The sequence below is a fragment of the Spermophilus citellus genome, assembly GCF_964194105.1.
Source record: "Spermophilus citellus genome assembly, chromosome: 1".
Classification (NCBI taxonomy): domain Eukaryota; kingdom Metazoa; phylum Chordata; class Mammalia; order Rodentia; family Sciuridae; genus Spermophilus; species Spermophilus citellus.
This window is the reverse complement of record NC_138182.1, coordinates 191,993,470-192,019,714: the sequence shown is the minus strand read 5'-3', so window position 1 is coordinate 192,019,714 and position 26,245 is coordinate 191,993,470. Positions and strand designations below refer to the sequence as shown.

The following is a 26,245-nucleotide window of genomic DNA, read 5'->3' as shown; positions in this document are numbered from 1 at the left end:
AAAAAATATAAGAGAACAAAATAAAGAGTGATTTTTAAGTGTTTTACTATTATTATTCTTTAAAGATCTAGTCAAGTATCCTTTTTTCCATAGGTTTGTGTATTTGGTTTTGTTTTGATTTTTGGTACTGGGGATTGAACACAGGGTGTTTTATCTCATCTCCAGCCCTCTTTATATTTTATTTTGACACAGGGTCTCAGTAAGTTGCTTAGGGCCTCACTGAGTTGCTAAGGCTGACCTTCTACCTTGCAATCCTCCTATACCAGTCTCTGGAGTCCTTGGGATTATAGGTGTGCCCCATCATGCCCACCAAGTCTTGTGTATTTGGAAGGAGAGCAACAACTTCTACTGTGTGACATTTGAATGCCTGTTATAAAATATATGTTATGGCTTGATTACATACAAATGATAGATTGCTCGTTTGATTCAGTTACTCTGCAGTAGGTGGGAAACTTTACTGTGATTGTATTTGGCTTTCATGGTTGACCAAGTCTTTTTTTTTTTTTTTATATTTATTTATTAGTTTTCGGTGGATACAACATCCTTGTTTGTATGTGGTGCTGAGGATCGAACCCGGGCCGCACGCATGCCAGGCGAGCGCGCTACCGCTTGAGCCACATCCCCAGCCCCTTGACCAAGTCTTTTTTTTTTTTTAAGAAGGTGAAGACATTCTTTTTTTTTTTTTTTAAAGAGAGAGAGAGAGAGAATTTTTTAATATTTATTTATTTTTAGTTATCGGCGGACACAACATCTTTGTTTGTATGTGGTGCTGAGGATCGAACCCGGGCCGCACGCATGCCAGGCGAGCGCGCTACTGCTTGAGCCACATCCCCAGCCCCTTGACCAAGTCTTAAGAATATTTTTTGGATGGTGATATTGTAATTGTGATTAGAAATAGAGACCATAATTATGGGGGAAAAAAGTTTTCTCTTTGTTTATGTGGACCATCTTCATTTTTATATCAATTATTTTCTTATCCCTCTCCTCAGTTCCAACTGGTTTGTAGTTTAGAAGAGGAATATGATAGATTGGGGATTGGAAATTTAGTCATAAAGTCAGGACCCTCCCCCCCCCCCCCTTAATTATAAGGGTTAACCTCTGCCCCCAGTTACCAGGAGATTTGAGAGTTGAGGTTTCAATATTAGTCTTAACCCTACTTAGTGAACATGAAACTTGACATACCTATGACAGCACTAAGTAATCCGCAACACTGTATCTTTTACAGTATGACTGTTAACTTTGCTTTGGGTACTTTTAATTTCTAAATTTCCTGATTTGCATTTAAATGAACTATTCTGACACTTCATTTACTTAACCTTGCTGTTAAAAAAAATTGGCATTGAACAGCATTGTAAGTATAGACTAAAGCTTTGGAGTAGATAGATTTTAAGAATGATGTGGCCATTCTGTTGTAAATGAACTTGTAATGTCTTTTGAGAAGGTATGTAGCTCTTTTGCACAAATGAGGCAGTTTGCCAACAATCAGCTTTCTTGTTTCTGATGGAACTATGCCTTTACTTTCTCCTTGTTGTTTCTCCTCTCCCTTTCTATTTTACAGATTGCTAGCCAAAGGACTGCATCTCTGCACCTTTCTGAATTTATAGTGAATGTATATTTTACTTTATAGCCAGAATTGCTATTTTTAAGGTAATGAAGACTGAATAACTACAGTTTAACTTTTTATTTAGTTCCACTAAGCATAATCTCTCATGGAAAAACTTAAAGTTACTGTCATTAATTAAGGTTGGCTAGCTCTTGTAGGTTTTGTAATAGATCTTGCAAAGGAGTACTCTGTAAGTTAATTGGAAAACTAGAAACTGCCAGAGTTTTAAAAATTATTTGTTCAGCTACTCTAAACAATGCCATTAATTGTGGAAAACCAGAAGATATGACAAAGATTAAAGCAGGAACTATTTCTTGGTAGGCTTGTAAATATTTTCACTTCTGGTTGCGTAAATTCAGTTCAGCTAAAAACTGCTTTACGTCAAGTACCTTGCCAGCAATTTAAGGAATATGAAGAAGTATAAGCATAGTTATTATCCTTAAACTTAAAATATAGATAGAAAGACTACATGCTAAGCCTGAGAAAAATTAATTTGGTTTAATAAAACAATTCAAAAGCTATTAAGATATGAAATGTCAGTGCTAGAAGGAATATACAGTTCATCCTCTTATCTTATAGATGAGAAAACTAACATCCAGAAAGGTGAAATGGCTTCCCCAAGTAAGTGACAAAACTGGTACCAATAAGCTTGTGTTATTGTAGAACACATTCTTTTTATATTTAAGCTCTCTGCTTTTGTTTTTGGAAATCTTTTAAGGATTGGGGTCATCAAAAGCATAACTTGGCTCTGTTGTATAGATTAATAATGTTTAGTGTCATTCTTGGCAGGGCTTTTGATTAAAGATGCAGTCTACTTCTATCATGGTTATTGAAAGTCTTGAAAACACACTGAATGAGTTTTTAATTTTCAAGTGTCAGTATATTTCAGGTTTCTCAATGTGAGAGATGGAGTACTTTGTTCCAATCCCTTTAGTAAGGGCTTGGTGAATTTTTATGGAGGAAGAGGAAGACCTTCTCAGAGACATTAGTTAAGAGGATGTGGAGTTCTGAACTAGAAGAGACTTTGGGAGAGAATCTTATTCAGAGATCGCAGAGTGGTGACCAACAGGGCAATCATAGTACCCAAACATGTTTGTCACAGTGGTAAAATTTTGGCAGCCAGGTGCAGTGGTACACACCTGTAATTCCAGCAGCTGGGGAGGCCAAGGCAGGAGGATCTCGAGGTCAAAGCCAGCCTCAGCAAAAGTGAGGTGCTAAGCAACTCATTGAGACCTTGTCTCTAAATAAAATACAGAATAGGGTTGGGGATGTGACTTAATGGTTGAGTGCTCCTGAATTCAATCCACATTACTAAAAAAAAATTTTTTTGGTGTGTGGGGGGAATTGTTGCTGACATGAACATTAGGAGATTTCATGTAAATATCTACATTTCTGGCTTCTCAGAAAACCAGATGATCTGGTAATCCTGGATCTTCCAGATAACAAAATTGCCTAGAGTGGATGGGCAACAAGGCACAGACTTACTGATTTGGCAGGCTTAGCCTCTCTCAGTGTCACCCATTCCCCTCAAAATACACTCACCTGGAGAGGCCAGGTGTCATTTGCAGTTTATTATTGTGTCTATATTCTGCATGCCCCCCGCCCCCATATATATATATATATATTTATTGGTGCATTGTAGTTCTACATAATAGTGAGATTTGTTGTTATATATTCATGCATGTACACAATATGACAATATAATTTGGCTACTATCACTCACTAGTGCTTCTCCCCTCTCTCACCTCTTCCTATACCCCCTGGTCTCTTTCCTCCTCTGTTCTACTGATCTCCCTTTGATTTTCATGAGATCAATTCCCCACTTTTTAAGTTAAGAAGTCAATGGGGCTGGGGGTATATCTCAGTAGTAGAACATGTTCCTGTCATGTGCAAGGCCTTGGGTTTAATCCCAAGCACACCTCTACCCCTAATATTTTGTATTCTAAAGTATCAAAATTAGGAGAACAGAAGACCCAGAAAAAAATAGGAGAGTGTATTTCTTTGGGAAAGTGAATTGTGGTATGTTGTTCTTGATTAATTAAATACAAATGTAACCTAAATGTTCACTTGGAGCTAGCTTTACTTATTGCTACCTCTTGGCTCCCTCCCTCTACAATCCTGAAATATTCACTGTCTTATTTGTGTTGAAGTAGTATCTGATATGCTTAGAAATGCAGGATCCATGAGGCAAATAATTTCTTCTGAAATGTCTTATCTGTGACATTTGATGACATTTATTGAGCTGCCTGTAGCCCTTTAGCAGTCTAGAGCATTCCATTTCCTAAGGTTTACTGACATGGGTTGATCAGTTTAGTGGACAAATAACCTTTAAAGAACAAAGTATAGGCCTGACATAATATGAGTATAGAGGACAAATTTGCCCACATCAGTGAAATAAATTCTCTGGAAACTGACATTTTGTGTTACGAGATTAGACAAACACATCTAGATTGGCACTTCCATTTCTGTGGTTCTATGATTCCTTTTTCCTTCCCGTTCTCTCCCACCCTGCCTTCCTGTTTTCTCCCAGTACTGGTGAAAGGAAAGTGAGGAACCTGGAGATGGGTGAGCGAGAAATGAAAGACAGAAACCAGGCAGAGATACACATGAGAGTTTATTTGTCAGAGCTGACAAATAAAGGCCATCTCTCCATAGATGGAGAGAGGCTATACAGGCTTGGGTTCCATGACTTTTTTTGGGGCAGGCTCTGGGATAAGAGCTGGGGCGGGTCCTAAAGCAAGTGATTAAGGGTGGGGTTGGTATGAGGGAGTAGTGAGCCTTTCTCAGAAAGGGCCTTGGGTGGGGAAATCGGTAAATTTTTCTTAAAATGGTGGCTTAAGTGCCATCCAGATGTTAAGCAAGGACCTTACAACTGGAAATCCAACTCAGGGCCTTGCAGATACTAGGCAAGTAATTTACCATTAAGCTACATCTCCAGCCTTCCCCACTCTCCCCCTTTTTTTTTTTTTTCCTCTCTTTAAAATTTTGAGACAGCAATTTTTCAAATTGCTGAGGCTGGCCTTAGATTTGCAGTCCTGTCTCAGTTTTTCAAGTCCTGGGATTACAGGTGTGTACTACCATGCACTGTTTCAGATTATTTGGAAATCACTTTTTTATATTCAGTAGTTTGAATTTTGAATATTTTCCGTAAACTTCTGCATTGTCTCCCCTGTTTTATAAATTAGAAAATTTGTATATACAAAGAAGTAAAAGAAAAATTCTATGAACATAAACCCAAATGTCTTTTACCTAGATTCAGCAGGTATAGCTATATATGATTCCTTCCTTCCTTCCTTCCTTCCTTCCTTTCCTTGCTTTCCTTCCCTCCCTCCCTCCCTCCCTCCCTTTCCTTTCCTTTCCTTTCCTTTCCCTCCCTCCCTCCCTCCCTTCCTTTCCTTCCTTCCTTCCCTCCCTCCCTCCCTCCCTCCCTTCCTTCCTTCCTTCCTTTCCTTCCCTCCCCTCCTTCCCTCCCTCCCTCCCTCCCTCCCTCCCTTCCTCCCTTCCTCCCTCCCTCCCTCCCTTCCTCCCTTCCTCCCTTCCTTCCTTCCTTCCTTCCTTCCTTTCTTTCCCTCCTTCCCTCCCTCCCTCCCTCCCTCCCTCCCTCCCTTCCTTCCTTCCTTCCTTCCTTCCTTCCTTTCCTTCCTTTCCTTCCTTTCCTTCCTTTCCTTCCTTTCCTTCCTCCCTCCCTCCCTTCCTTCCCTTCCTTTCCTCCCTCCCTCCCTTCCCTTCCTTCCCTCCTCCCTTCCTTCCTCCCTTCCTTCCCTCCTCCCTTCCTCCCTTCCTTCCCCTCCTTCCTTCCTCCCTTCCTTCCCCTCCCTCCCTTCCTTCCTTCCTTCCCCTCCCTCCCTTCCTCCCTCCCTCCCTCCCTCCCTTCCGTCCGTCCGTCCGTCCGTCCTTGGTCTTGCTATGTTGCCCAGACCAATCTTGAACACTTCTGGCTCAAGTGATCCTCCCAACTTAACCTCATAGTGTAGTATGTGCCTGTAGACCTCAAGTACATGGGGTCTACAGGCACATACTACACTGTGCTTGGCCTTATATTTCTTTCATCCGTCTTTATGTATTCATTTTTACTTTTATTGAATAATAAATATTGCAGACATTTTGAAATTTCACTTCTAAATATTTCAGAATGCATTTCTTAAAAATAGTCATTTTTTTCTGTTTAGCCAGAATTCCATTATTATGCCTAGAAATCTGTATAATTCTATAATATAAAATATCTAATAAAACTTAGATTTACCAGTTCCTACAAATATTATAGAATTGTTTCAATTCAGGGTTTAATCGAGGTTCATGTATTGCTTTAGATTCATTTATCTCTTGAGTCTAGTAGTCTAGAATAGGCTTTTCACTGTAAGGTCATCTGGACAGCCATCTTAAGTGATAGCTGCCATTTTAAGAAAAATTTTGCTTTCCTGCCCAAGGACCTCACTGAGAAAGTCTCACCACTCCCTCATAACCCAACATTTCACCACCTGCATTCCCAGTATTCTTTCCCGCCCAAGGGCACTACACAACTCCCTCATACCAACCCTACCCTTAACCGCTTGTGTTAGGACCAACCCAGCTCTAATCCTTGAGCCTCCCCCATAAAAGTCTCAAACCCCAAGCCTGTGTTGCCTCTCTCCATCTATGGAGAGATGGCCTTTGTCAACTCTAACAAATAAACTCTCATGTATATATCTACCTGATCTCTGCCTTTCATTTCTTGCTCGCCTATCTCCTCGCTTTCCCTTCACTTATCCCTTCCCTTATGTTGACATTTTGAAGGTGTATGATTCTTGTGAAATGCACTCTTTTAGATCTATCTACTTTCTCATGGTGTTGCTTAACATGCTTCTGTATCCCCTGTACTTCCTATAAACTTAAAATTCATATTAAGCTTTCTTAATTTAGAGTTGATCAATTTTTTCAATTGGGACTGAAAAATTTTTGTTTATGTTTTCAGTTTCTTCTAACAGGAATTTAGCATTTCCTTCTATTTTTTTAATTTGTTATAATTAACCTTCCATTATTAACGTAGGCAACAAACTAGAGTTTTCAGCTGTACCAATAATTTTGTCAGGAATATCAGTGCTTTTCATATTTGCAATAACAGTAAGACAATATCTTGAAAACAATGGGTTCTGCTTGAATTCGGGACCCCCAAAAGACCATCAGAGATCAAGATCAATGTAAGCAGCAAAGAGGTGTTTATTGTGAGCTAGCTCCGTCCTCCGCACGCACCCTGAGCCCAGGGTTTGCAGCAGTTTTATACACTCTTTGGGAAGGCAGGGACTTAACATACATCATAGCATCTCTTAGCAAATCATCACACACCGTGGGAAAATCATAAAACAACTCTAAAACACGATTAGCACATTCACTAGTGGGAACAAGTTGGGTAAGGGTGATTGGTTAGTACAAGAGGGATAGTCATTTGAACTGATTGGTTTAAACCACGAGGGGTGTACGTGCTGAACTACATGGTTTCCCAACATGTTATCAACCACCATAAACTATTGGGAGGGCCACTTGGCATCCCAGGTATTTTCCCTGTCTCATGATGATTGGTGGTTGTTAGGGGGTTGCTATGGGTCCTCACCGAGCCTGACTGAGTCTGGGACCATGGCTCCTCAGATCTCTCCTGTTATTTGTAGATAAACAACTCAGCAGGGTGGGTATGTGCCTGGGAGGAGGACAAGGGTCACACCCCCTTCCTTGGACAGGCTTTGCTCTGATGTAGAGGCTAGTTTCTCAAATGTTCATTTTCTTTACTTCATAGTAGTTATCAGAGACCTCTTGTCAGATCCTCGTCAAATCTTATTTAATGTGTTAATATAGAAAAATATATTACTGTATCACACATTGTTTGTAAAATAGTTTTTAAGTACATTTCAATGTGTTTTCTACCTATCTATCTACCTTCCTTCCTCCCGATCTTTTTTTTTTTTTTTTTTTAAACTGGGAATGAACCAAGAGTACTTAACTACTGAATGGTATCCTTAGCCCTTTTTATTTTTTATTTTGAGATGCTTTTGCCAAGTTGCTTAGGGCCTTGCTAAGTTGCAGAGGCTGGCTTCAAACTTGAAATCTTCCTTCTTCAGCCTCCCAAGTTGCTTCACCTAGCTTAACATGTTTTTCCTTTGTAACCTTTTCAGTTATATTACTTGAATTTGAAAGAGTCTGAAAAAGGGTCTGTATTGCACTGTCTAGTCTGAATGCTTGAATTGTGGCATGTCTAAGTTGAGATTTGCTCTAAGTATAAAATAGATACCATATTTTGAATACTTACAGATTAGGTAAAGTATCTCTAATTTGAAAATATTAATTATATCTTAGAATGATAACATTGTATATGTTAGGCTAAATATATATTAAAATGTATTTCATCCAGTTTTTTAAAAATCTTTTTAAATGTGGCTACTGGAAAATTTAAGTTGATTTGATTTATGGTATTGGGGGGTTGAATGTGTGTGTGGGGTACTCTCCCACTAAGCTATATCTGTAGTCCTTTAAACTTCATTTTTTAAAAGACCTAGTTGCTTAGGCTGGCCTTGAATTTGTGATCTTCCTGCCTCAGCCTTCCAGGTTGCAGGGATTATAGGTGTGCGTGCACCTCAATACCCAGCTTCTTTTTTTTCTTTTGAGGATCCATAACCTGTGATTCTAAGGGTATTTATGTACTTGGTTATGTAATGCCAGATTCATGGGACCCCAGTAGACCTCCCGGAGCCGAATCCGATGCAGTCACACAAGAGTTTTTATTGCAAGCTCCAGCCTGGACTCACAGCCGTTCCCGATGCAGTGGTCCCAGGGAGTGAGTCTTGGTCCTTTGTCCAGTGAGATTTTATAGGTTTTGGGGGGATACTCTATGCGTCACAACATCACACAGCAAATCATTCCATACGGCGGGAAAATCAAACAACAAATCTTAATGTTGATTAGGTCATTCACTGGCAGGAACAAGTTGGGTAGGGGTGATTGGTTAGTACAAGAAGGGGATTCCTTTGAATTGATTGGTTTAGGCCACAAGGGGTATACATGCTAAACTACATGGTTTCTCAACATGTTATTAACCACCATAAACTACTAGGGGTCATCTGGCATTCCAGGTATTTTCCTTGTCTCAAGTTGATTGGTGGTTGTTAGGGGGTTACTATGGTCCTCACCTAGCCTAACCAAGTCAGGGACACCTGGCGCCACAGATCTCTCCTGTTATTTGCAGACAAACAATTCAGCACGATGGGTATGTACTTAGGAGTGCTTTGTAGGTTTTTCCCAGGACAAGGGTCATGCCCCCTTCCTTAGGACAGGCCTCGAGGTAGAAGCTGGTATTATTTATTTATTTTCAAAAATGGAGTCACATCAGTTTCTCAGTTATAAGTAGTTGCACTCATTATTCTTGTTCTTTTTAATTTTTTGATATCTTCTCCAGTCTGGTCTTAAACTCCTGGGCTCAAGCAATTCTTAGCTTCCCAAGTAGTTGGGACTCTGGGCACATGCATACCTATTTAACTAATATTGCAGTATAACTGTTGTGGAGTAAGAAAAATTAGAATCTTTTGTATTAGTTTTTTTTTTTTTTAAGAAGATTTTTTTTTTTTTTTTTTTTTTTGGGTTAGGGATTGACCTGGGCCTTGTGCAGTTAGGCAAGCTTTTTACCACTGAGCTACATTCCCAGCCCAAGGAAAAAAAAAAAAAAAAAGCTGTTATTCATGTTAGCTTTTCATCTTGCTTCTAAAGGTAGGGTGGAAAACTGGAAATAGAAATGTCTAGGTAACAGAGCTGCCCAAAGGGAAAAGTTCTATATATTTGAGAGTACTTGTTGTACCCTTAATGTTTGTAAACTCGAAATTGTTAAGAGGTTGTAAAAGTTACTGGGTCTCATGTGCATGCTAGTTATAATTATTTTACCTTGTATATATATAGCTTTTCTTATATAAAAGTCTTTAAATTGGAGAATATTTGTTATATGTATATTTCACGATTGTTTTTGATATTTGCCTGACTTTGGCCTTTGATTTCTCTCTTAGAAATGACTGCTGTTCACACAGGCAACATAAACTTCAAATGGGACCCCAAAAGTCTAGAGATCAGGACTTTGGCAGTTGAAAGACTATTGGAGCCTCTTGTTACACAGGTAAGAATCTGAAAACACAAATACATAGTTGTAGCATGGTTCTATAGCAGTAGGCTTGAGTAGACCAAGGTTATTTCTTTCAAAGTCTTAATATGATTGGTTGAATTTAGTGTGATAGTTCTTATATGATTTGGCTCATCTAATAATTGAATATTGATACCGAGATTTATTTAATTCGTTACAACACATTGCTACAATTTTCTTGAGTCGGTCGTATTGCCAATAGTGGAGGCTGTTGGTTTATAGAGCAGATTTTTAGATATTGGCACTTTGCAGAGAACTTCACCCTTCCTTAAAGGGGAAACTCAAGGAAGTTGTGATATGGATCCTTGTTAAGGTTCCTTACTCAGCTTAATGCCCTTTCTTTTCTTTTTTTTTAATATTTTTTTTTAGTTGTAGATGGACACAATACCTTTATTTTATCTATCTATCATTATGTGATGCTGAGGATTGAACTCAGTGCCTCACACATACCAGACCAGTGTACTACCACTGAGCCATAACCCTAGCCCCCAGCTTAATGCCCTTTCATTGTGTAGGATTAATTAGCAGGTAATTGAATTTGAGGGCATAGTTTTGGGTATTCTGTTACAAATACATGTATCATAATGTGATGGCATTTATCAATTGTCAGTAATTAGCTATGCACTTTTAGTATTTTGGTATAGTTTACATGTATGTGTGAGAGAGAATGAGATATATCAAGTGAGTAGCATTTGACAATCTTTTAAAAAAATTCTATTCCAACTTACAGATGTAAACTAGTATTTTATATATCTATATATAGGAGTGTATGGTAAGAGTGGAATATTTACTCTCTGGACCCCATGTACTATAGCCGTCAGTACGTCTTTTGTTTGGCAGATTTACACTATAACAAATCCTTAATCATTTCAACCTACGGATCATAAGGTATTATACATATTAATACTGATTAGTATTCTGGGACTTAAAGCATCATCACAGTAGGCTTCTATGGGTAGTCACTCTTTTCTTTTTAATAACCTTTACTAATTAATTGCTAAGATTTGTGAGAATAAACTGAACAGACTTCAGAAGCAAATTATCTTAAAAATGTTTTGTAAAGATTGAAACAATGACAAAATGTGGCTTTCTGGTGAAACTCATTGTCAACTTATTTATTTATTTATTTGTGATGCTGGTGATTGAACCCAGGGTCTTGTGCATGTTAGGCAAGCAATCTTCGAAATGAGCTATATTCCCAGCCCCCTCATATTGTTAATCTTTCTAGAACTTCATGGTGACATAGAAGAGAGATATCTTAACTTATTTCTTTTTCTTTCTTTCTTTTTTTTTTTTTTTTGTTTTGCTTACAAACAAAACTTTGTTGAAAAAACACCAAAATTGGAGATCAAACATAATGACATTATCTTGGTAGGGTAACTATAGAAATACTGAACTTATAAGGCTTTTGTGAGAAAACACAAATTCAGGAAGTTGTACGTCATTAACAGTTTCTTCTTCTAAATGAACAACCTTCTGTGAGTTTGGCCTTTCCTCTTATAGGCTGGTACAACAGTGTCAAACAACCTACACAAAGAACCGCTGAGCATGGCTGAGAACTGTGGAAATCTTGTTGCAACCTGAACATTTTACATACATAAAATAAGAATTTGGACTTTGAACTAGCCATTTCTTATGTTTTTTTATTTTCCAAGGAAGGATTAAACAGATCTCTAGCCAATCAGCAGAGACAATGATTCAGAAGTTATTTTAAAATAATACCATTTTAATCAATATTTTGTGTTCCCAAGTTCCTAATTTGTAAAGTCAAAATATTTTTTATTGCTGGGTATGGTGGTGCAAGCCTCTGTTTCTAGCGACTTGGGAGGTTAAGGCAGGAGGATCACAAGTTTAAAGCCAGCCTCAGCAACTTAGTGAAGCACTTAGTAACTCAACTGTCTCTAAATAAAACAAAAAAGGGCTGCTGGGGATGTGGCTCAGTGGTTAAGCGCCTTTGGGTTCAATCACTGGTACATCTATACACACACACACACACACATTTATATTTATATTTGTATATTATCTTACACATTAAGGAAGCTAAGTTATTTTGAAACCTAAATTTAGTATCATTGCTTTATATCTTAAATATGGTAAGAGTTGTTATTTAATGCATACTGCCATGTTTCCTTATGAATAATTTACTGATGCTATCTTTTAGGTTGTTAGTCTTTCTTTTGTTTTCATTTTAAATGACTGCAATTTAATTAATTTTTAAAATGAAACCTTTAGGTTACAACTCTGGTAAACACCAACAGTAAGGGACCCTCTAATAAAAAGAGAGGTCGTTCTAAGAAGGCCCACGTTTTGGCTGCATCTGTTGAACAAGCAACTGAGAATTTCTTGGAGAAGGGGGATAAAATTGCAAAGGAGAGTCAGTTTCTCAAGGAGGAGCTTGTGGCTGCTGTAGAAGATGTTCGAAAGCAAGGTAGGTCAATATTTTTTTTTTTTTTATATAGAGGAAAGCCTTTATAGAAAATTGGTCATTACCCCCCCCCCCCCCCCCCCACACACACACACACTGGGAATGCAATCCAGGACCTTGTATATGCTAGGTAGCAACCCTGCCACTGGGTTACATCCCCAGGTTCTGCAAAAGCCATCTTTGGAGGAAATTTTCTGTGGTCAGTAGTCAGTGCTTGCTACTTAATTATTCAGTAACTTATAATATTTATTTGAGTTGTATAATTAATTGTACAGGCGCATATTTTAATCAGAAGATATGCTTACAAAGAAATATCTTTTTGGAGAGTCTGAATCTACTTCTCTTGGGTGTTTCAAGAATTAGTTAAGTCACAGAAATGTTATTGCACAATTCTAAAGGGTATAAAAGTGACAGAAGTTTTATCTTTCTTCTTGTGATACCTCTTCTTAATTCATAGTAATGATATTGGGATAATGTGAAACATTTAGCTTGATAATATTCATTACTCTGAAAATACCCTAGAAATTGTCCTGTACTTTCACATTAGTATGTTAAATCATCTATGCATATTTGTACTGGTTTGAGTTTGACACAAATATATCTGGGCATAAAGAAAAATAAAATTATGGCATTTGCTGGCAAATGGATGGAACTGGAAACTATCATGCTAAGTGAAATAAGCCAATTCTAAAAAACCAAAGGCTAAATGTTCTCTCTGATATAGAGGGAAGAATATAAATTCATTGGATTAGACAAAGGGTTAGGGAGATGGCATAGGAAAGACAGTAGAATGAATCGGACGTAACTTTCCTATGTTCATATTGAATACATGACCAGTATAATCCACATCATGTACAACCACAAGAATGGGAAGTTATACCCCATGTATGTGTGTCAGAATACATTCTACTGTCATGTACAACTAAAAAGAACAAATAAAAAAATTATCAACTCATTTAAAAAAATATCTTGGCTTACATGAATCATGTTTTTGTCAACTCAAAATTGAATAGGTAAAATGGTAAGTTAATCCACACCTTACCAGTAATTAATGTTAGAAAAATTATCATTGTTACACTGTAAATTTGAAAAGAAGACTTTAAATCTGGAAGATAATTTTTTTTTTTTTTTTTGGTGCAGTACAGAGGGTTGGACGTAGGACCTTGCACATGCTAAGCAAGGGCTCTGCCATTAGCCACATCCCCAGTCTTTTTATTTTATTTTGAGACTGGGTCTCAGTAAATTGTCTTGACTGCCCTTGAACTTTCTATCCTACTTTTAGTTTTCATAGTAGCAAGGATAATAAGCATATACCACTGTGCCCTACTGAGGGTAAACTTATTGAAATCTGTAGTTCTGTGTTAGACCTGTGTTCTAGTAGGAGAAATTCAACAAAGATGTAAGTTTTGTAGGCCATTGGATATCAGCTAAGGTGAATTGAGCCTCTAATATAGACAGTGCTTTACTGGCCTTTAAGAGGACTTCACTTCTGGTGCCCTAAATAGCAAAGTACATAGGCCACTGGAGTCTAAGTCAAATTCATCCTTGTGACAGTACCCAAAAGGAGGAGTATCTTTGGTAGAGATGACATTTCCAGTTGTTCTGAATTTGTGAACTAAAAACCTTATTTGGGGGCTGGGGTTGTGGCTCAGTGGTAGAGCACTCGCCTCGCATGTGTGAAGCCTTGGATTTCATACCCAGCACCACATAAAAATAAATAAATTAAATAAAGGTATCATGTCTATCTAGAACTAATATATATATATATATATATATATATATATATATATATATATATATATAAATCTTATTTGGTGAATATTTCAGTTTCAGGCTGAAGATAAATATCTCTAATACTAAAAATAATGAAATTATTAAAATTTCTTAATATGAGTGGGGTGGCTATATTAGTTTCCTAGGGCTGCCAGAATAAAAATTATTACAAATCTGATGGCTTATAACAATAGAAACTTATTCTTCCATAGTTGTAGAGGTAAAAAATATGAAATTAGGGACTGGGTTATGGCTCAGAGGTAGAGCACTCGCCTTGTGTGTGTGAGGCCCTGGGTTCGATCCTCAGCACCACATAAGAATAAATAAATAAAGGTATCGTGTCCAACTATAAAAGTAAAATATTAAAAAAAAATATGAGGGCTGGGAATATAGCTCAGTTGGTAGAGTGCTTGCCAGCACTGCCCCCCACCTTCCCCCCCCAAAAAATATATATGCAATTATAGTTTTGGCAGGCTTGGTTCCTTCTTGGGGTTCAGGAAGAATCTACTCCATGCCTTTCTCCTGGCTTCTTTTATATATATATATATATAAATTTTTTTTTTTTTTTTTAAGAAAGAGGAGAGGGAGAGAGAGAGACAGAGAGAGAATTTTTTTTTTTTTTTTTTTTTAATATTTTTCAGTTCTCGGCACACAACATCTTTGTTTGTATGTGGTGCTGAGGATAGAATCCGGGGCGCACGCATGCCAGGCGAGCGCGCTACCACTTGAGCCACATCCCCAGCCCTTTTCTTTTATATTTTTGCAGATTGGGAATTGGACCCAGGGGCACTTTATCACTGTGCTACATTTCTAGTCCTTTTTATTTTTTTAGATAGGGTCTTGTGATCTTGAACTTGGTGATTCTTCTCTCTAAACCTCCAATCACTGGGATTTCAGGCATGTGCCTCCACACTGTGCTGTTCTTGCTTCTTGGGTTACCAGGAGTTGGAGAAAAGGCACTCCAATCTCTGTTTTTTGTCACATACCATACTGTTTTTCTTGTGTATCTCTGTGTCCATATTTCCCTTTCCTTCTAAGAGCATCATCAGTCATTGAGTTAGGGCTTTCATCCTAATCTAGTGTGACCTCATCTTAACTTGATAACCATCTGCAAAAACTCTAATTTAAAGTTCACATTCTAAATAAGTTCACATTTACAGGTTCTGTCTGGGTGGATATGAATTTCTAGCCCAGTACAAGGATTCGAATTTGTTTTAAAGCAGTGCTTTTTATCTTCCCTTTTGTATTCTAGGCAAGTATCCGGTCTGTATCCCCAGCCCCTTAGCAGTTTAATGTCCAGTTTAGGAACATTTTGAGCTTTCTGAGGAGGAAATTAAAATGACTCTTACTTCATTTTCCTCTATGGAAAAGTTCTGTTCCCCAGCCCTTCTTATAGCCTATATTGAAATTCCACAGTTGTAACAGATGTGTTTGGCCAAGTCTTCATTGTGTCTACTGACCAAAACATTTAAAAATATATTTAATTGTTGCAGGTAATAATATACATATATTTCTTGTTTTAGAAGTATCTCTGATGCAAATCATGGTATAATCCACACTCTCTCCCTCAAACTGCCCCGCTCCCCTTTTGAATGCAGATCTGAATTTCTCTTTGCTTGTTATTTTTGTTTATATCTGTGAAAATCTTGTATATGATTCTGAATCATAAAGACTTGTTTTCCTGGTCCAACTTTTTAGTTACTTATGATCATGGTCCTATTCATCATAATTTGTCATTCTGCCAGGGGTTGGGGGTAGGGTCGAGAAATACAACCAAACTATAATTGTCTCCCATCATCATTGCATCAGATAGAAAAAGCTGAAGTGCTTTGCTTTTTTTGTTGGCTAATTTTTTTCTTTGGAGAATGTTAACAATTGGTGATAAACCCTGTTTTCTGTCATTAGTAAAACAAAATATATATTATGAAAATGATTAAGCACAGATTTTAAAAAAATCAGATAAGACTTTGCTTTGTTGCTGAAGCTGTTTAATCATGTTTGGAACTCTGAAGTAGTGTTGCTACCTTTAGATTTTTTTTTTTTTTTAATTATTTTATTGTTGGTTTTTTTTTTTTTCCTTTAGATTTTTTGATGGCCTCCCTTGAGCCTAACCTCAAACCTCAGCAGTGTTGCTTGGACTTAGTAACTCAGTTCTGTAATGGAATGTGGAGGAAGTGATGTGATCTACTTTGGAGGCAAAGTTATAAAAAGGGATCATATTTACCTGACTTTTTCTCATGGAATATTCACTCTGGGGAAGGCTGGCTGCTATGCCAGAGAACACTTATGAGGTCCTGTAGAGAGGAGCTGAAGTCTCTGTCAGCAGTCAGCACAACTTTTGTCAGTCATGTGAGTTAACTCCCTTAGAAGTAGATCCTCCAACTCTAGTCAAGTTTCAAATGACATTAACCAACCAACTCTAAATCCCTGGCCCACAGAGAAACCTGGGAGATAATAAATGTTTTAAGCTATCAGCTTTTATAATAATTGTTAGGCAGCAAACGAGAATTATTATAAACACCTTTGCTGGCTTGACTTCAGTCATTTTGAGCATTAATGCAAAAGCTTGACCTAACTGTAGGCATTTTTACTAGTATATAAAATAAATGCTTATCTATGGAAAGTCCTAGTTGCTAAAGGAAGTGTAAGAAAATTGTCATTTACCAGCAATTGCTTTTGTTTAGAATAATGATTGGCAAATTTTTTTTGGTAAAGGGCCAGGTAGTCAAATCAAGTAACACTATTAAGTGTTACTTCTGTCTTGGGAAAGCAGCTACGGACAATATATAACAGATGGGCACGGTCTTGTTTTAATAAAACAAAACTTATTTATAAGTACAGGAGGTAGGCTAGATTTTTGGAGGGTGGGGCTACTGGGAATTTAACCCAGAGGTGCTTTACCACAGAGCTACTACATCCCTAAGCCTTTTGATTTTTTTTTTTTTTTTTTTTTTTGAGACAGGGTCTCACTAAGTTGCTGAGACTGGTCTTGAATTTGCTATTCTCCTGCCTGAAACTGCTGAGCTGCTAGGATTACAGCAGTGTGCTACCACGCCCAGCGAGTTGGGCCAGATTTGATTTATAGGCTGTAGTTTGCCTAACCCCTAACCTAGGTGTTTTGTTTGTTTTTTGAGACTAATAAAATTACAAGGTTACTATTTTAAAAGTAGTATTTGTTCATAATTTATTTATAACACTTTTTAGTCAAAAAATTAAGCCTTGTATGTCTTTGGGTTTGTACACATTCTATGCAGTCATATTGAACATCTAGAAACTTGATTTTTACATGGCTAATACTCATGTTCATTTGTGGATACACTAAAACATCATGATGATGTTTATAAGTGTGATAAAAGTATTCACATATATAAAACTCAGAGTCTTTTTACTTCACAGCTAATAAAATGGCCAACTGAGTTTCCTGTGGTGAATGGGAGCCTGTCATCAATTGCATGACATCCAAATCCCTGTGATCTTGGAGTTATATTGTTCTTTTCTATTAATCTAGTTGTTAAGCCTTATATGGGCTGAGGCAAATATGTATCTCTTAAATGTCCTTTTTTTCTCTTATTGGGACACTGCTCATCTTCCATATCACTCATCTTGATTAGGTTATTCTTTTCTTTATACTTTTCTCCCTAGTTCTCTTCACAGTGGTAATTAAATGGATTGTCTTCTCTTTTCCAGGCTCCAGCAGGACAGCTTATTTGGTAGCCTGGTAACTTTTCTTTGTGGTACCTAACATGGTGCCTTGTCTGTGTTAGGTACTAAAATGTTAAGACAATTTGCCGCAGTCTGGGTGGGCACAAAATAACCGAGCCACCACGAGGCACTTGGAGGTTCAAAACAGGAACTCCTTTATTATCTGAACTCCCGCGACACCACCCACTCGGGCCTTCCAGGAACATCACACACCAATTGGAAATCCCTTCTCCCGCATTTCCCCAACCAACTGGAACTCTCCAGGAATCCCCTCCAAAGTAGCTGGCGCCCAAAGCCCAAAGTAGCGGTGCCCCCCCCCCCCACAGGTGGACAGCAGGGGTCTAATATACAATTGAATACACAGCTTAACATAACCATCATCATCTCAATGGCTCGCTGGCATCACCTCTCAACCACTCCCTTCTGGCAAAAAATGCTGTGGCTCTCAGCAATAATTGTTTTCTAAGGAGTAATGTAAGAAAAGATTCTTTTCTCAAAATTTTTAAAAAATATTTATTTTTTTTTTAGTTTTAGGTGGACACAATATCTTTATTTTACATTTATGTGGTGCTGAGCATTGATCCCAGTGCCTCATGCATGCTAGATGAGCACTCTACCACTGAGCCACAATCCCAGCCCCTCTCAAAATTTAATACATGTTTTTTCCTAGTGCCAGATGGAAATGTTCATAGGGATGGAGAATCTTCCTTTTTGTTGTTGTTGTTGTTAGTACTGGGGATTGAGCTCATGTTAGACCAGGACGCAAGAAAAGACCACTGACTCCAATTAAAATCAAATTAAAGCAAGCTTATTATTTCGACCGCGGGGCTGCCTCTCCCTCCCAAAACGGTGGGAACAAGACAGCCCCGAGGCTTCTTTGTGGCCCAGTTTTATAGCCCAAAAAGTTACACAAAGGGGGGTTACAGATAACAACACTCTGAGGAGCATAACACAAGTTTACATTTTTGCTGGCCCCGGCATCAGAATTTATGGAGATCTTAGAGACTCAGAGAGGGTCGTTATCAGGCCAGGGAAGGTAGAATTTGAAAGAATTCCCCACGCAAAGACACTTCGCCGGGAGAATTCCAATTTTATTGCAAAAAGCTGTGTGCTTATATAGGACTAAAGGGGAGATGGTAGGGCTTAGTTAAATGGCAGGCCACCCGTTTGTTGGCAAGTTCTTCCAGATATCAGCTCCCGCGCCCAGGAATTAGTTCTCATTGGGGCTAAGGTTCCCCGCCAGCGAGATTTGAAATTGGCGCTGGCGGGAGAGTTCACAAGGGCGGGAACTTTTCGCACCACTGCAGAGAAGAAGGTAGGAAGAAGAAGTCCTTAGGCGCCATGTTGGGGTTTTTTCTCTGGGGTACGGCTGCCGTTTATACTTTTCCCAACAGAATTTATGAGGCGTCACTAAGGTTTAGGAAAGGGTTGTTATCTGGTCAGGGAAAACCGGACATGGGTAAGTTCAGGGCACGGGCAGGCATTCCAAGTAGGTTCAGAATTTGCAGTAATTTATAGTAAAGCCGAAATTATCTTTTCATGGTTTTATGGCGAGATGCCCAATTTTAAGAAAAGATCAGGTTGGGTCTATCACTTGGGGCACTTGACCCCTGAATCACATCCAAAGCCCATTTTTGTATTTAGAGACAGGGTCTCACTGAGTTGCTTAGCACCTCATTTTTGCTGAGCTTGGCTTTGAGATCCTCCTGTCTCAGTCTCCTGAGCTGCTAGGATTACAGGCGTGTGGCACTGTGCCCAGCTTCCTTTGCTTTATTAATCAAGATATAATTCACTCCTATATATAAGTATATATATAAAGCACATATATATAAGTATGTATATAAAGTATATAAAATTCGCTCCTATAAAGTGTATAGTTCAGTTTTTAGATCGTAGAGGGTTGTATACTATCATTGTTATCTAATTCTAGAACATTTTTATCACCCCTGAAAGAAGTCTTATGCTCATTAGAAGTCACTTTTGATACATATGTATTTTAACAGTATCTAAAGAGTTGGAGCTTTCTTTTGGTATCTAAGTGTATTTTATGCATCCTTGAATAGGCCTCTGACTCGAAGAAAAGGACCCTTTGCTGAATAGGGAACTGGATGGATAAGATTTAAATGAAACTTGTTTGGAAAGGGAGAGACACTATAAACAGAATCAGTGATGTTAAATTGGTAATGGAATGATGAGGAATAGCTTCTGTAGAGCAGGGTTTTATAATCCGTTGGTCACAATTTTGCAGGTGGCTCTGAAATACTAGTATCAGTAACTTGCTGTTCTATCATGGCTTTTTTTCCTCCAGCTTATAGGCATTTGTGGGTGGAATAAAGGGGTGATAATCCAAAGAAGTTGAGGTATATTTTAATTTTTTTGCTCACTCACATGTGGGATTTTATTATTTGTAATGCATTTCTACATACACATAATATAATATGACAGATATCACTCCCCATCACTTTCCCCTCCCTCCCTGAGGTACATTTTTATGCAATCCCACACTGCTTTTAATATTTGGCTCAGTAAGGGGATGAATACATGATTGTTGCATTGGGCAACAGTGGATTTCCCGGGAAGAAGCATGTGTTGGAGGGACCAGATGTGAATGGGCTGGTTGATTCTTTGTGATTTCCTAGTGGAGACTATGTACTGTTTTGTTCTAGATTTTATAATCAGGACATATAGACGTGCAAAGTAAATTAATAACATGTGCAATAGAGGAATGAGTGAGTAAGCAAGGGATTGGAAATCTCTCTGAAGATTCAAACTTGTGCTGGGTCTTGAAAGGTGAAAGAAGGAAGGGGGAAGGTCATCCATGTAAGGAAAATAATGGACATGCAAGTCATGCCTGGGGAATAAGAAGTCCCTGAGTGGAGCCCCACTGATAGAAGTCAGGAGAGAATCTGGGGCTTACAGTTGTTATCATAGTAGTGGAATACCTGCTTAGTATTTGCAAGGCCCTGGGTTTGATTCTCCCCTCCCCCCCTTCCCCTCCAAAAAAGTCTAGAGCTAGATTTAATTTTATTTTTGGAGCTAGATTTTAGGAGGTGGCTTTGAATACTAGGTGAAGAAGGAATGACTATTAGAGGAACTATGTAGAATCAGAGCATTCTATGGTTGGGACAGGTCTCACATCTTCCCATATGCTCAGATATATCAACAGGACTCACTACCTCAGGAAGTACCTCTTTCCAGTATTGGTTTGTGTTTATTTTTAAAGCTTTTTTTTTTTCTTCTTAAATTAAACTGAAATATGTCTCTTTAATCTTTTTCCTGTTTAAGAAGTTCTGCCATCTGGGTAACACAGAATATGATGAAAATGGTGTTTTGGTGGGAGATTAGTCTTTAAGCTTTGTGTAGGAAGGGTTAAAGAGATTGATAGGCAGTCTGGAGGCAGGACCTTAAGAGTCTGGAGATCATCATAGTAGTCAGGGAAAATGGAGCTGTAAGCCAGGGACTGCTATACCAGGATATAAAGGATATCAAAATTAAAATTTTTTTTATGAGTCCTTGAATAGGCCTCTGACCCGAAGTGGCCAGTTATCTGTCATGCAGGTTCACTTCCAGCTTGGCTTGTGCAAATAACCAGTCATTTTAACAGATAAAACTTAGGGACTTGGTATGTAAAAAAATTGTAATAATTCATTTTGCTGTGACTTGAGTCATTTAAAAGTATGTTGAGATAGTGTGTGATAAGAACTCATATGAATTATCTGAAGTTAGAACATATTCTCCTCAGCTTAGCCTTAGGATTCTGCTGTTTCAGTTTTTAGTCAAGTTAAAATTACTTGACAGTATTTGCTCCAGTATTTAGTTACATTTATTAAAAAGTCAATAGTTTTTAAAAATTTTTATTTTTAAAATTGTAGAATTCATAGGAAGTTGCAAAGGTACTACACAGAGATCCAGTGTATTCTCAACCCAGTTTTCCCCAGTGGTTACTTCATTTTTTTTTTTTTTTTTTTTTTGGTGGTGCTGGGGACTGAACCCATGGCCTTGAGCATACAAGACAAGCTGTCTCCAGCCCCCCCCCCAGTGGTTACTTCTCATGGATTCAAAACCAGGAAGCTGACTTTGGTATAATGTGCAAATATAGCTTTCTGTTCTTTTATTAAATATGTAGATTTGTATAACAACTACAGTAATTAAGATACAGAACTATTCTATCTATACTAAGATCTCCTTCATACTACCTCTTTATAGTTCTATATGTACTCCTTCCCCTCTCCAAATTTCCCTGGTAAAAATTCTGTTCTCCTGGCATTTTAAGAATTGACTGGGCATGGTGGTGCATGCCTGTAATCCTAGCAACATGAGAGGCTAGGCAGAAGAGTTGCAAGTTAGAGATCAGCCTCAGAAACTTAGTGAGGGCCTAAGGACATAGGAAGACCCTGTTTCAAAATAAAAAAAACGGGCTGGGGATGTGGCTCAGTTTTTAAGTGACCTTGGGTCTCCCAAACAAAAGTTATATTAACGGAATCATACAGTATAATCTTTTAGTTTTGCCCTCCTCCATCCCCCAGCTTGGGGTCCTTGAGAGCCATCCAACTTGGTGTATATATCAACAGTTTAACTTTTTATTGCTTGATAGTATTCCATAGGAACTCCATGCATGGGTATCACTTGTCTATGGCAAAGTAAAGATTTTCCTTATTTTTCATTCTCTTGACAGAACTTTTTTCCCCCTGGTGCTTGAGATTGAACCCAGGGCCTTGAGCATGCAAGGCAAGCACTGTACCAACTGAGCTATATCTCCAGCCTTCACAGTATTTTTGCAAAGTAAAAAATTTTAATTTTGATGAAGTCCAGTTTGTTGATTTCCCCCGCCCCCTGCCCTCCAATTTATAGATCATGTCTTCATGTCCTTGGTGCCATTTTTAATATTTTTCATCAAGCTCTAGCTTATGAAGGTTTTTCTTCCCTTTTAAAAGTTTTATAGTTTTTCATTTTACATTTAAGTTTATGATTCATAAGTTTTATGTAAGGTATGGGGTTTAGGTCATTCTTTTTTACCTGTGGATATCTAGTTGTTCAAGTATTATTTGTTGAAGAAACTTTTTTTTTCTCCATTGAATTGCTTTTGCATCTTTGTTAAAAATAAATTGATCATACTAGTGTAGAGTTGTATCTTGTTTTTCTATTTTGTTTCATTGCTCTATGTATATCTTTTTTCCCTCTGCCAATACCACACAGTTTTGATTGCTGTCACTATATAAAAGTTTTAGAATTGGGTAGAATGATTCTTTCTAGTTAATTCTTTTTCTGCATTATTTTAGCAATTCTAGTTTGTTTGCTTTTCCATATAAATATTAGAATAATTTTATCTATATCTACAAGAAGTATGGAATTTTGATAGGAATTACATTAAATTTGTATATCAATTTGGGGAGAATTGACCTTTTTTTCTATGTTGACTGTCACATTTTACACACACACACACACACACACTCAGGCAACCATTCCCAAAGTTTCCATAGGGTCCTAGTTTTTAGGCATTAAAAGTATATTCCTAAATTACTCTCTAGTAAGGTTTTATCTTTAGTTTGCTAACGTTCATATAACCTCATCAATTAACCAATTACAAGTTATAGAAATTCCCGTCAAACTTGTTTGAGACAAGAGGGTGTTTATGGACTTATAATTGGGAATTCAAGGAGTAACTTTGAGTCAAAGGATGTAGGACTTTCTTAACCACAAGTCTCAGTTTTGGCTTATCTCCTTCCTTCCTCCTCCTCTCCCTCCCAGGGGCACTGTACCACTGAACTACATCTTATTTTTTAAATTTGAGACAGGGTTTTACTAAGTTGCCAGGCTCACCTTGAACTTGTGCTCCTCCTATCTAAGCCTGCTTAGTCACTTGGGATCATAGGAATGTACCACCACACCTGGCTACCTTTTTGCTTATATGCTGTATGCATATTGGACAATATGTCTACCACTGATTAGAGATGATCATGCTTGTTATATCATCTCTGCAGAAAAAGAACTTTTCTTCCTCAGTGTCTTTAAGTGCCTCTGTTTGGGTCATGCTCATCCCTAAATAGGTTTCTGATGCCAGAGGAGACTGATTAGCCAGTTTATGTCACATGTTTACCCTAGGCACAAGGAATTGGGAAGACTTCTCCAAAGGAAGAAGAGGTATAATAAAGTGATGTTGTGTAGAATTTTTTTTTTCTTGATGATGCTGGAATAGTCCCATTAATAAATGTTTTCCCCTCTTTTTGTGTCTTTAAAGAAACTTTGTATCATTGGGGGCAAGTGTGTGGTTCAGTGGTAGAGTGTTTGTCTAACACATATTGGATCCTGGGTTTGATACTCCAGCACTCTTAAGGAGAGAAAAAAAAAAGCATGATGGTGCTAATGGATTTTGAACATTTTTTTTGTTTGGTAATATATCTGAAACATAATGTGTGTGAGAATGCCTAAGGTAGTGATAGGTATCTATAAACACTTTTCCTTTGTTGATTTGTTGAAGCCCTGTTATTTTTGTTGTTGATTGGAATTCTGTCGGGTTTTAAAAAAATTGAAACATGTCTCCTTGGGCGGGAGATGCTGATCTTTTAGATTTCCCCTTTTCACTCTTTTGGCATAGCAAAGGTGGAATTATCTTGGAGTAAAAAAAATCAAGACATATTGCTTATGTCTAATTTTTTTATTTTTGAAATTTTGTGGTACTGAGGATTGAACACACTCTACCACTGAGCTACATCCTCAGCCCCTTTTATTTTAAGACAGGTTCTCACTAAGTTGCTCAGGCTGGCCTTTAACTCGTGATCCTCCTGTCTCAACCTCCTGAGGCACTGGGATTATAGACTTGTGTCACTGTGCCATGTACTTTTAAAAGTAAAAATCTTAAAAACTACAGAAATACCCATCATTTAAAACTCATGGTCTCTTAGGACACTGATATAAAGAAAGGTTGGGGAATGAGGTTTTTTTTTTTTTTTTTTCCGGTCTTGGTACTGGCAATTGAACCCAGGGGCGCTTAACCACTGAGCCATATCCCCAGCCCTTTTTAATATTTTATTTAGAGACAGCTAAATTGCTGAAACCGGCTTTGAATTCACTATCCTCCTCTTCTAGCCTCCCAAGCCACTGGGATTACAGGTGTGTGCCTTTGTGCCTGGCTGGAATGAAGGTTTTTATTGATACTGATACTTTTCTTATTTTTATTTTTTGCAGTACTGGGGATTGAACCCAGGACCTTGCATCCCCAGCCCTCTAAAATTTTTTATTTTTTAATTTTTTTAATCTTGAAACACTGTATCGCTAAATTGCCTGGGTTGGCCTCCAAACTTGCAGTCCTGCTGCAGTCTTGTGATTTGCTGGGATTACAGGTTTGTACCACTGCTCCCAGTGACATATTTTTACTTCTCTTAGCAATGGTGTGGTGTGGTTGAGGACATAAATGCAATCTTCTTTGATATAGCTTGAGTGACTTGTATATGGGGGAGGGGAGAGAGTATATGTGTTTGTGTGTGTGTTTACATTGTGAATTTTGTAAAGGCATTTTTTTTATTTTTAAAATTTATTTATTTTATAAGAGTTTTTTAGTTATACATAGTAGTTGGGTTCAACCCAACAACTCATACATGCATGGAAATCGATTTCAATTCATGATCCCCCTTGTAAAGGCATTTTTAAGGAAAAATTATGTATATATTCCCTGACAAAAAGGATATTCACTATAGGCTGCCCAGCTCTTGATGTATAATTTTTTTCCCCTGGCAACTGACTGGAGTCAGATTGAAGAAAGTGAAAATTGGTCTCCTGTCCAGTGCAAATGTTGAAAACTTCAGACTGATGTACCCACATCTAATATTGGCAGCCTGGAAGATAGATGTTAAAAGGCAGATATGATTTGGACAAAGCAACTGTCAGTGACTGCCTTGAGTGGGATTTGAGAGGTAGACAGGAGGCACAGTAGAGTCTCAGTTTGCTGAGTTCATAATGTAAAGATTTAAAGCATAGCTATGAGGAGCTTTGTGTGGGTGTGTGAGAGATTGCATTTTAATTCATGTAGTCCAGTTAGTGTGGTTTTAGGTTTAAACCATGAGCTTGATCTTACATATGGCTCTTTAATTTTTCACAGAAGAAAAATGACAAATATTTCTCCTTTGGAATGCTGAGTATGGTTTTCAAAACGTGTTAATGACGTTCTGGAAGAGCAATAGCGGAGGAACATTTAACATTTTGAAGATTAAAGTTAATTAGGTTTTTAGATTAGTATAATAACTTTCTTCATTAAATCTAATAAGAAATTAGCTGATTTTTCTCATATTCTTGCCTTGAGTTTTGGCTTCTCATTTGTTATCCTTCCTTTTCTTTCCCCTTGCCTTCTGGGTAGGATTTTCATCCAGTTTTCTCCTCTTACTTTGTGAATGTCTCTTTTCATGTGATCCCTTATGACTGGCTGGGTCTATTGTTAGAAGTGCTTCCACTCCATTTTTTTTTTTTTTTTTTTTGGTACCAGGGATTGAACCCAGGGGCGCTTAACCACTGAGCCACATCTCCAGCCCTCCACTCCAGTTTTTACCTTTCATGTGTTTCTCAGGACTGTGATTAATTTAAAAAAATGGTTCATTATTGA

General features: G+C 37.8%; 1 protein-coding gene and 1 pseudogene across 4 annotated transcripts in view; one reads left to right on the top strand and one right to left on the bottom strand.

The window, feature by feature from the left end:
• CTNNA1 (catenin alpha 1) overlaps window positions 1-26,245 on the top strand; it is a 175,488-nt gene that overhangs the window by 11,814 nt on the left and 137,429 nt on the right. For all 3 annotated transcript variants that reach the window (XM_081309444.1, XM_081309445.1, XM_081309446.1), the window contains 2 exons: window positions 9,622-9,728; window positions 11,985-12,180. In XM_081309444.1, coding sequence (XP_081165570.1) covers window positions 9,624-9,728; window positions 11,985-12,180 — 301 coding nt within the window. In that variant the 5' untranslated portion in view covers window positions 9,622-9,623. The remainder of the gene's footprint in view (window positions 1-9,621; window positions 9,729-11,984; window positions 12,181-26,245) is intronic.
• On the bottom strand, window positions 11,197-11,351 carry LOC308652491 (small ribosomal subunit protein eS27-like; annotated as a pseudogene). The gene has a single exon. The product of its transcript is annotated as a small ribosomal subunit protein eS27-like (transcript).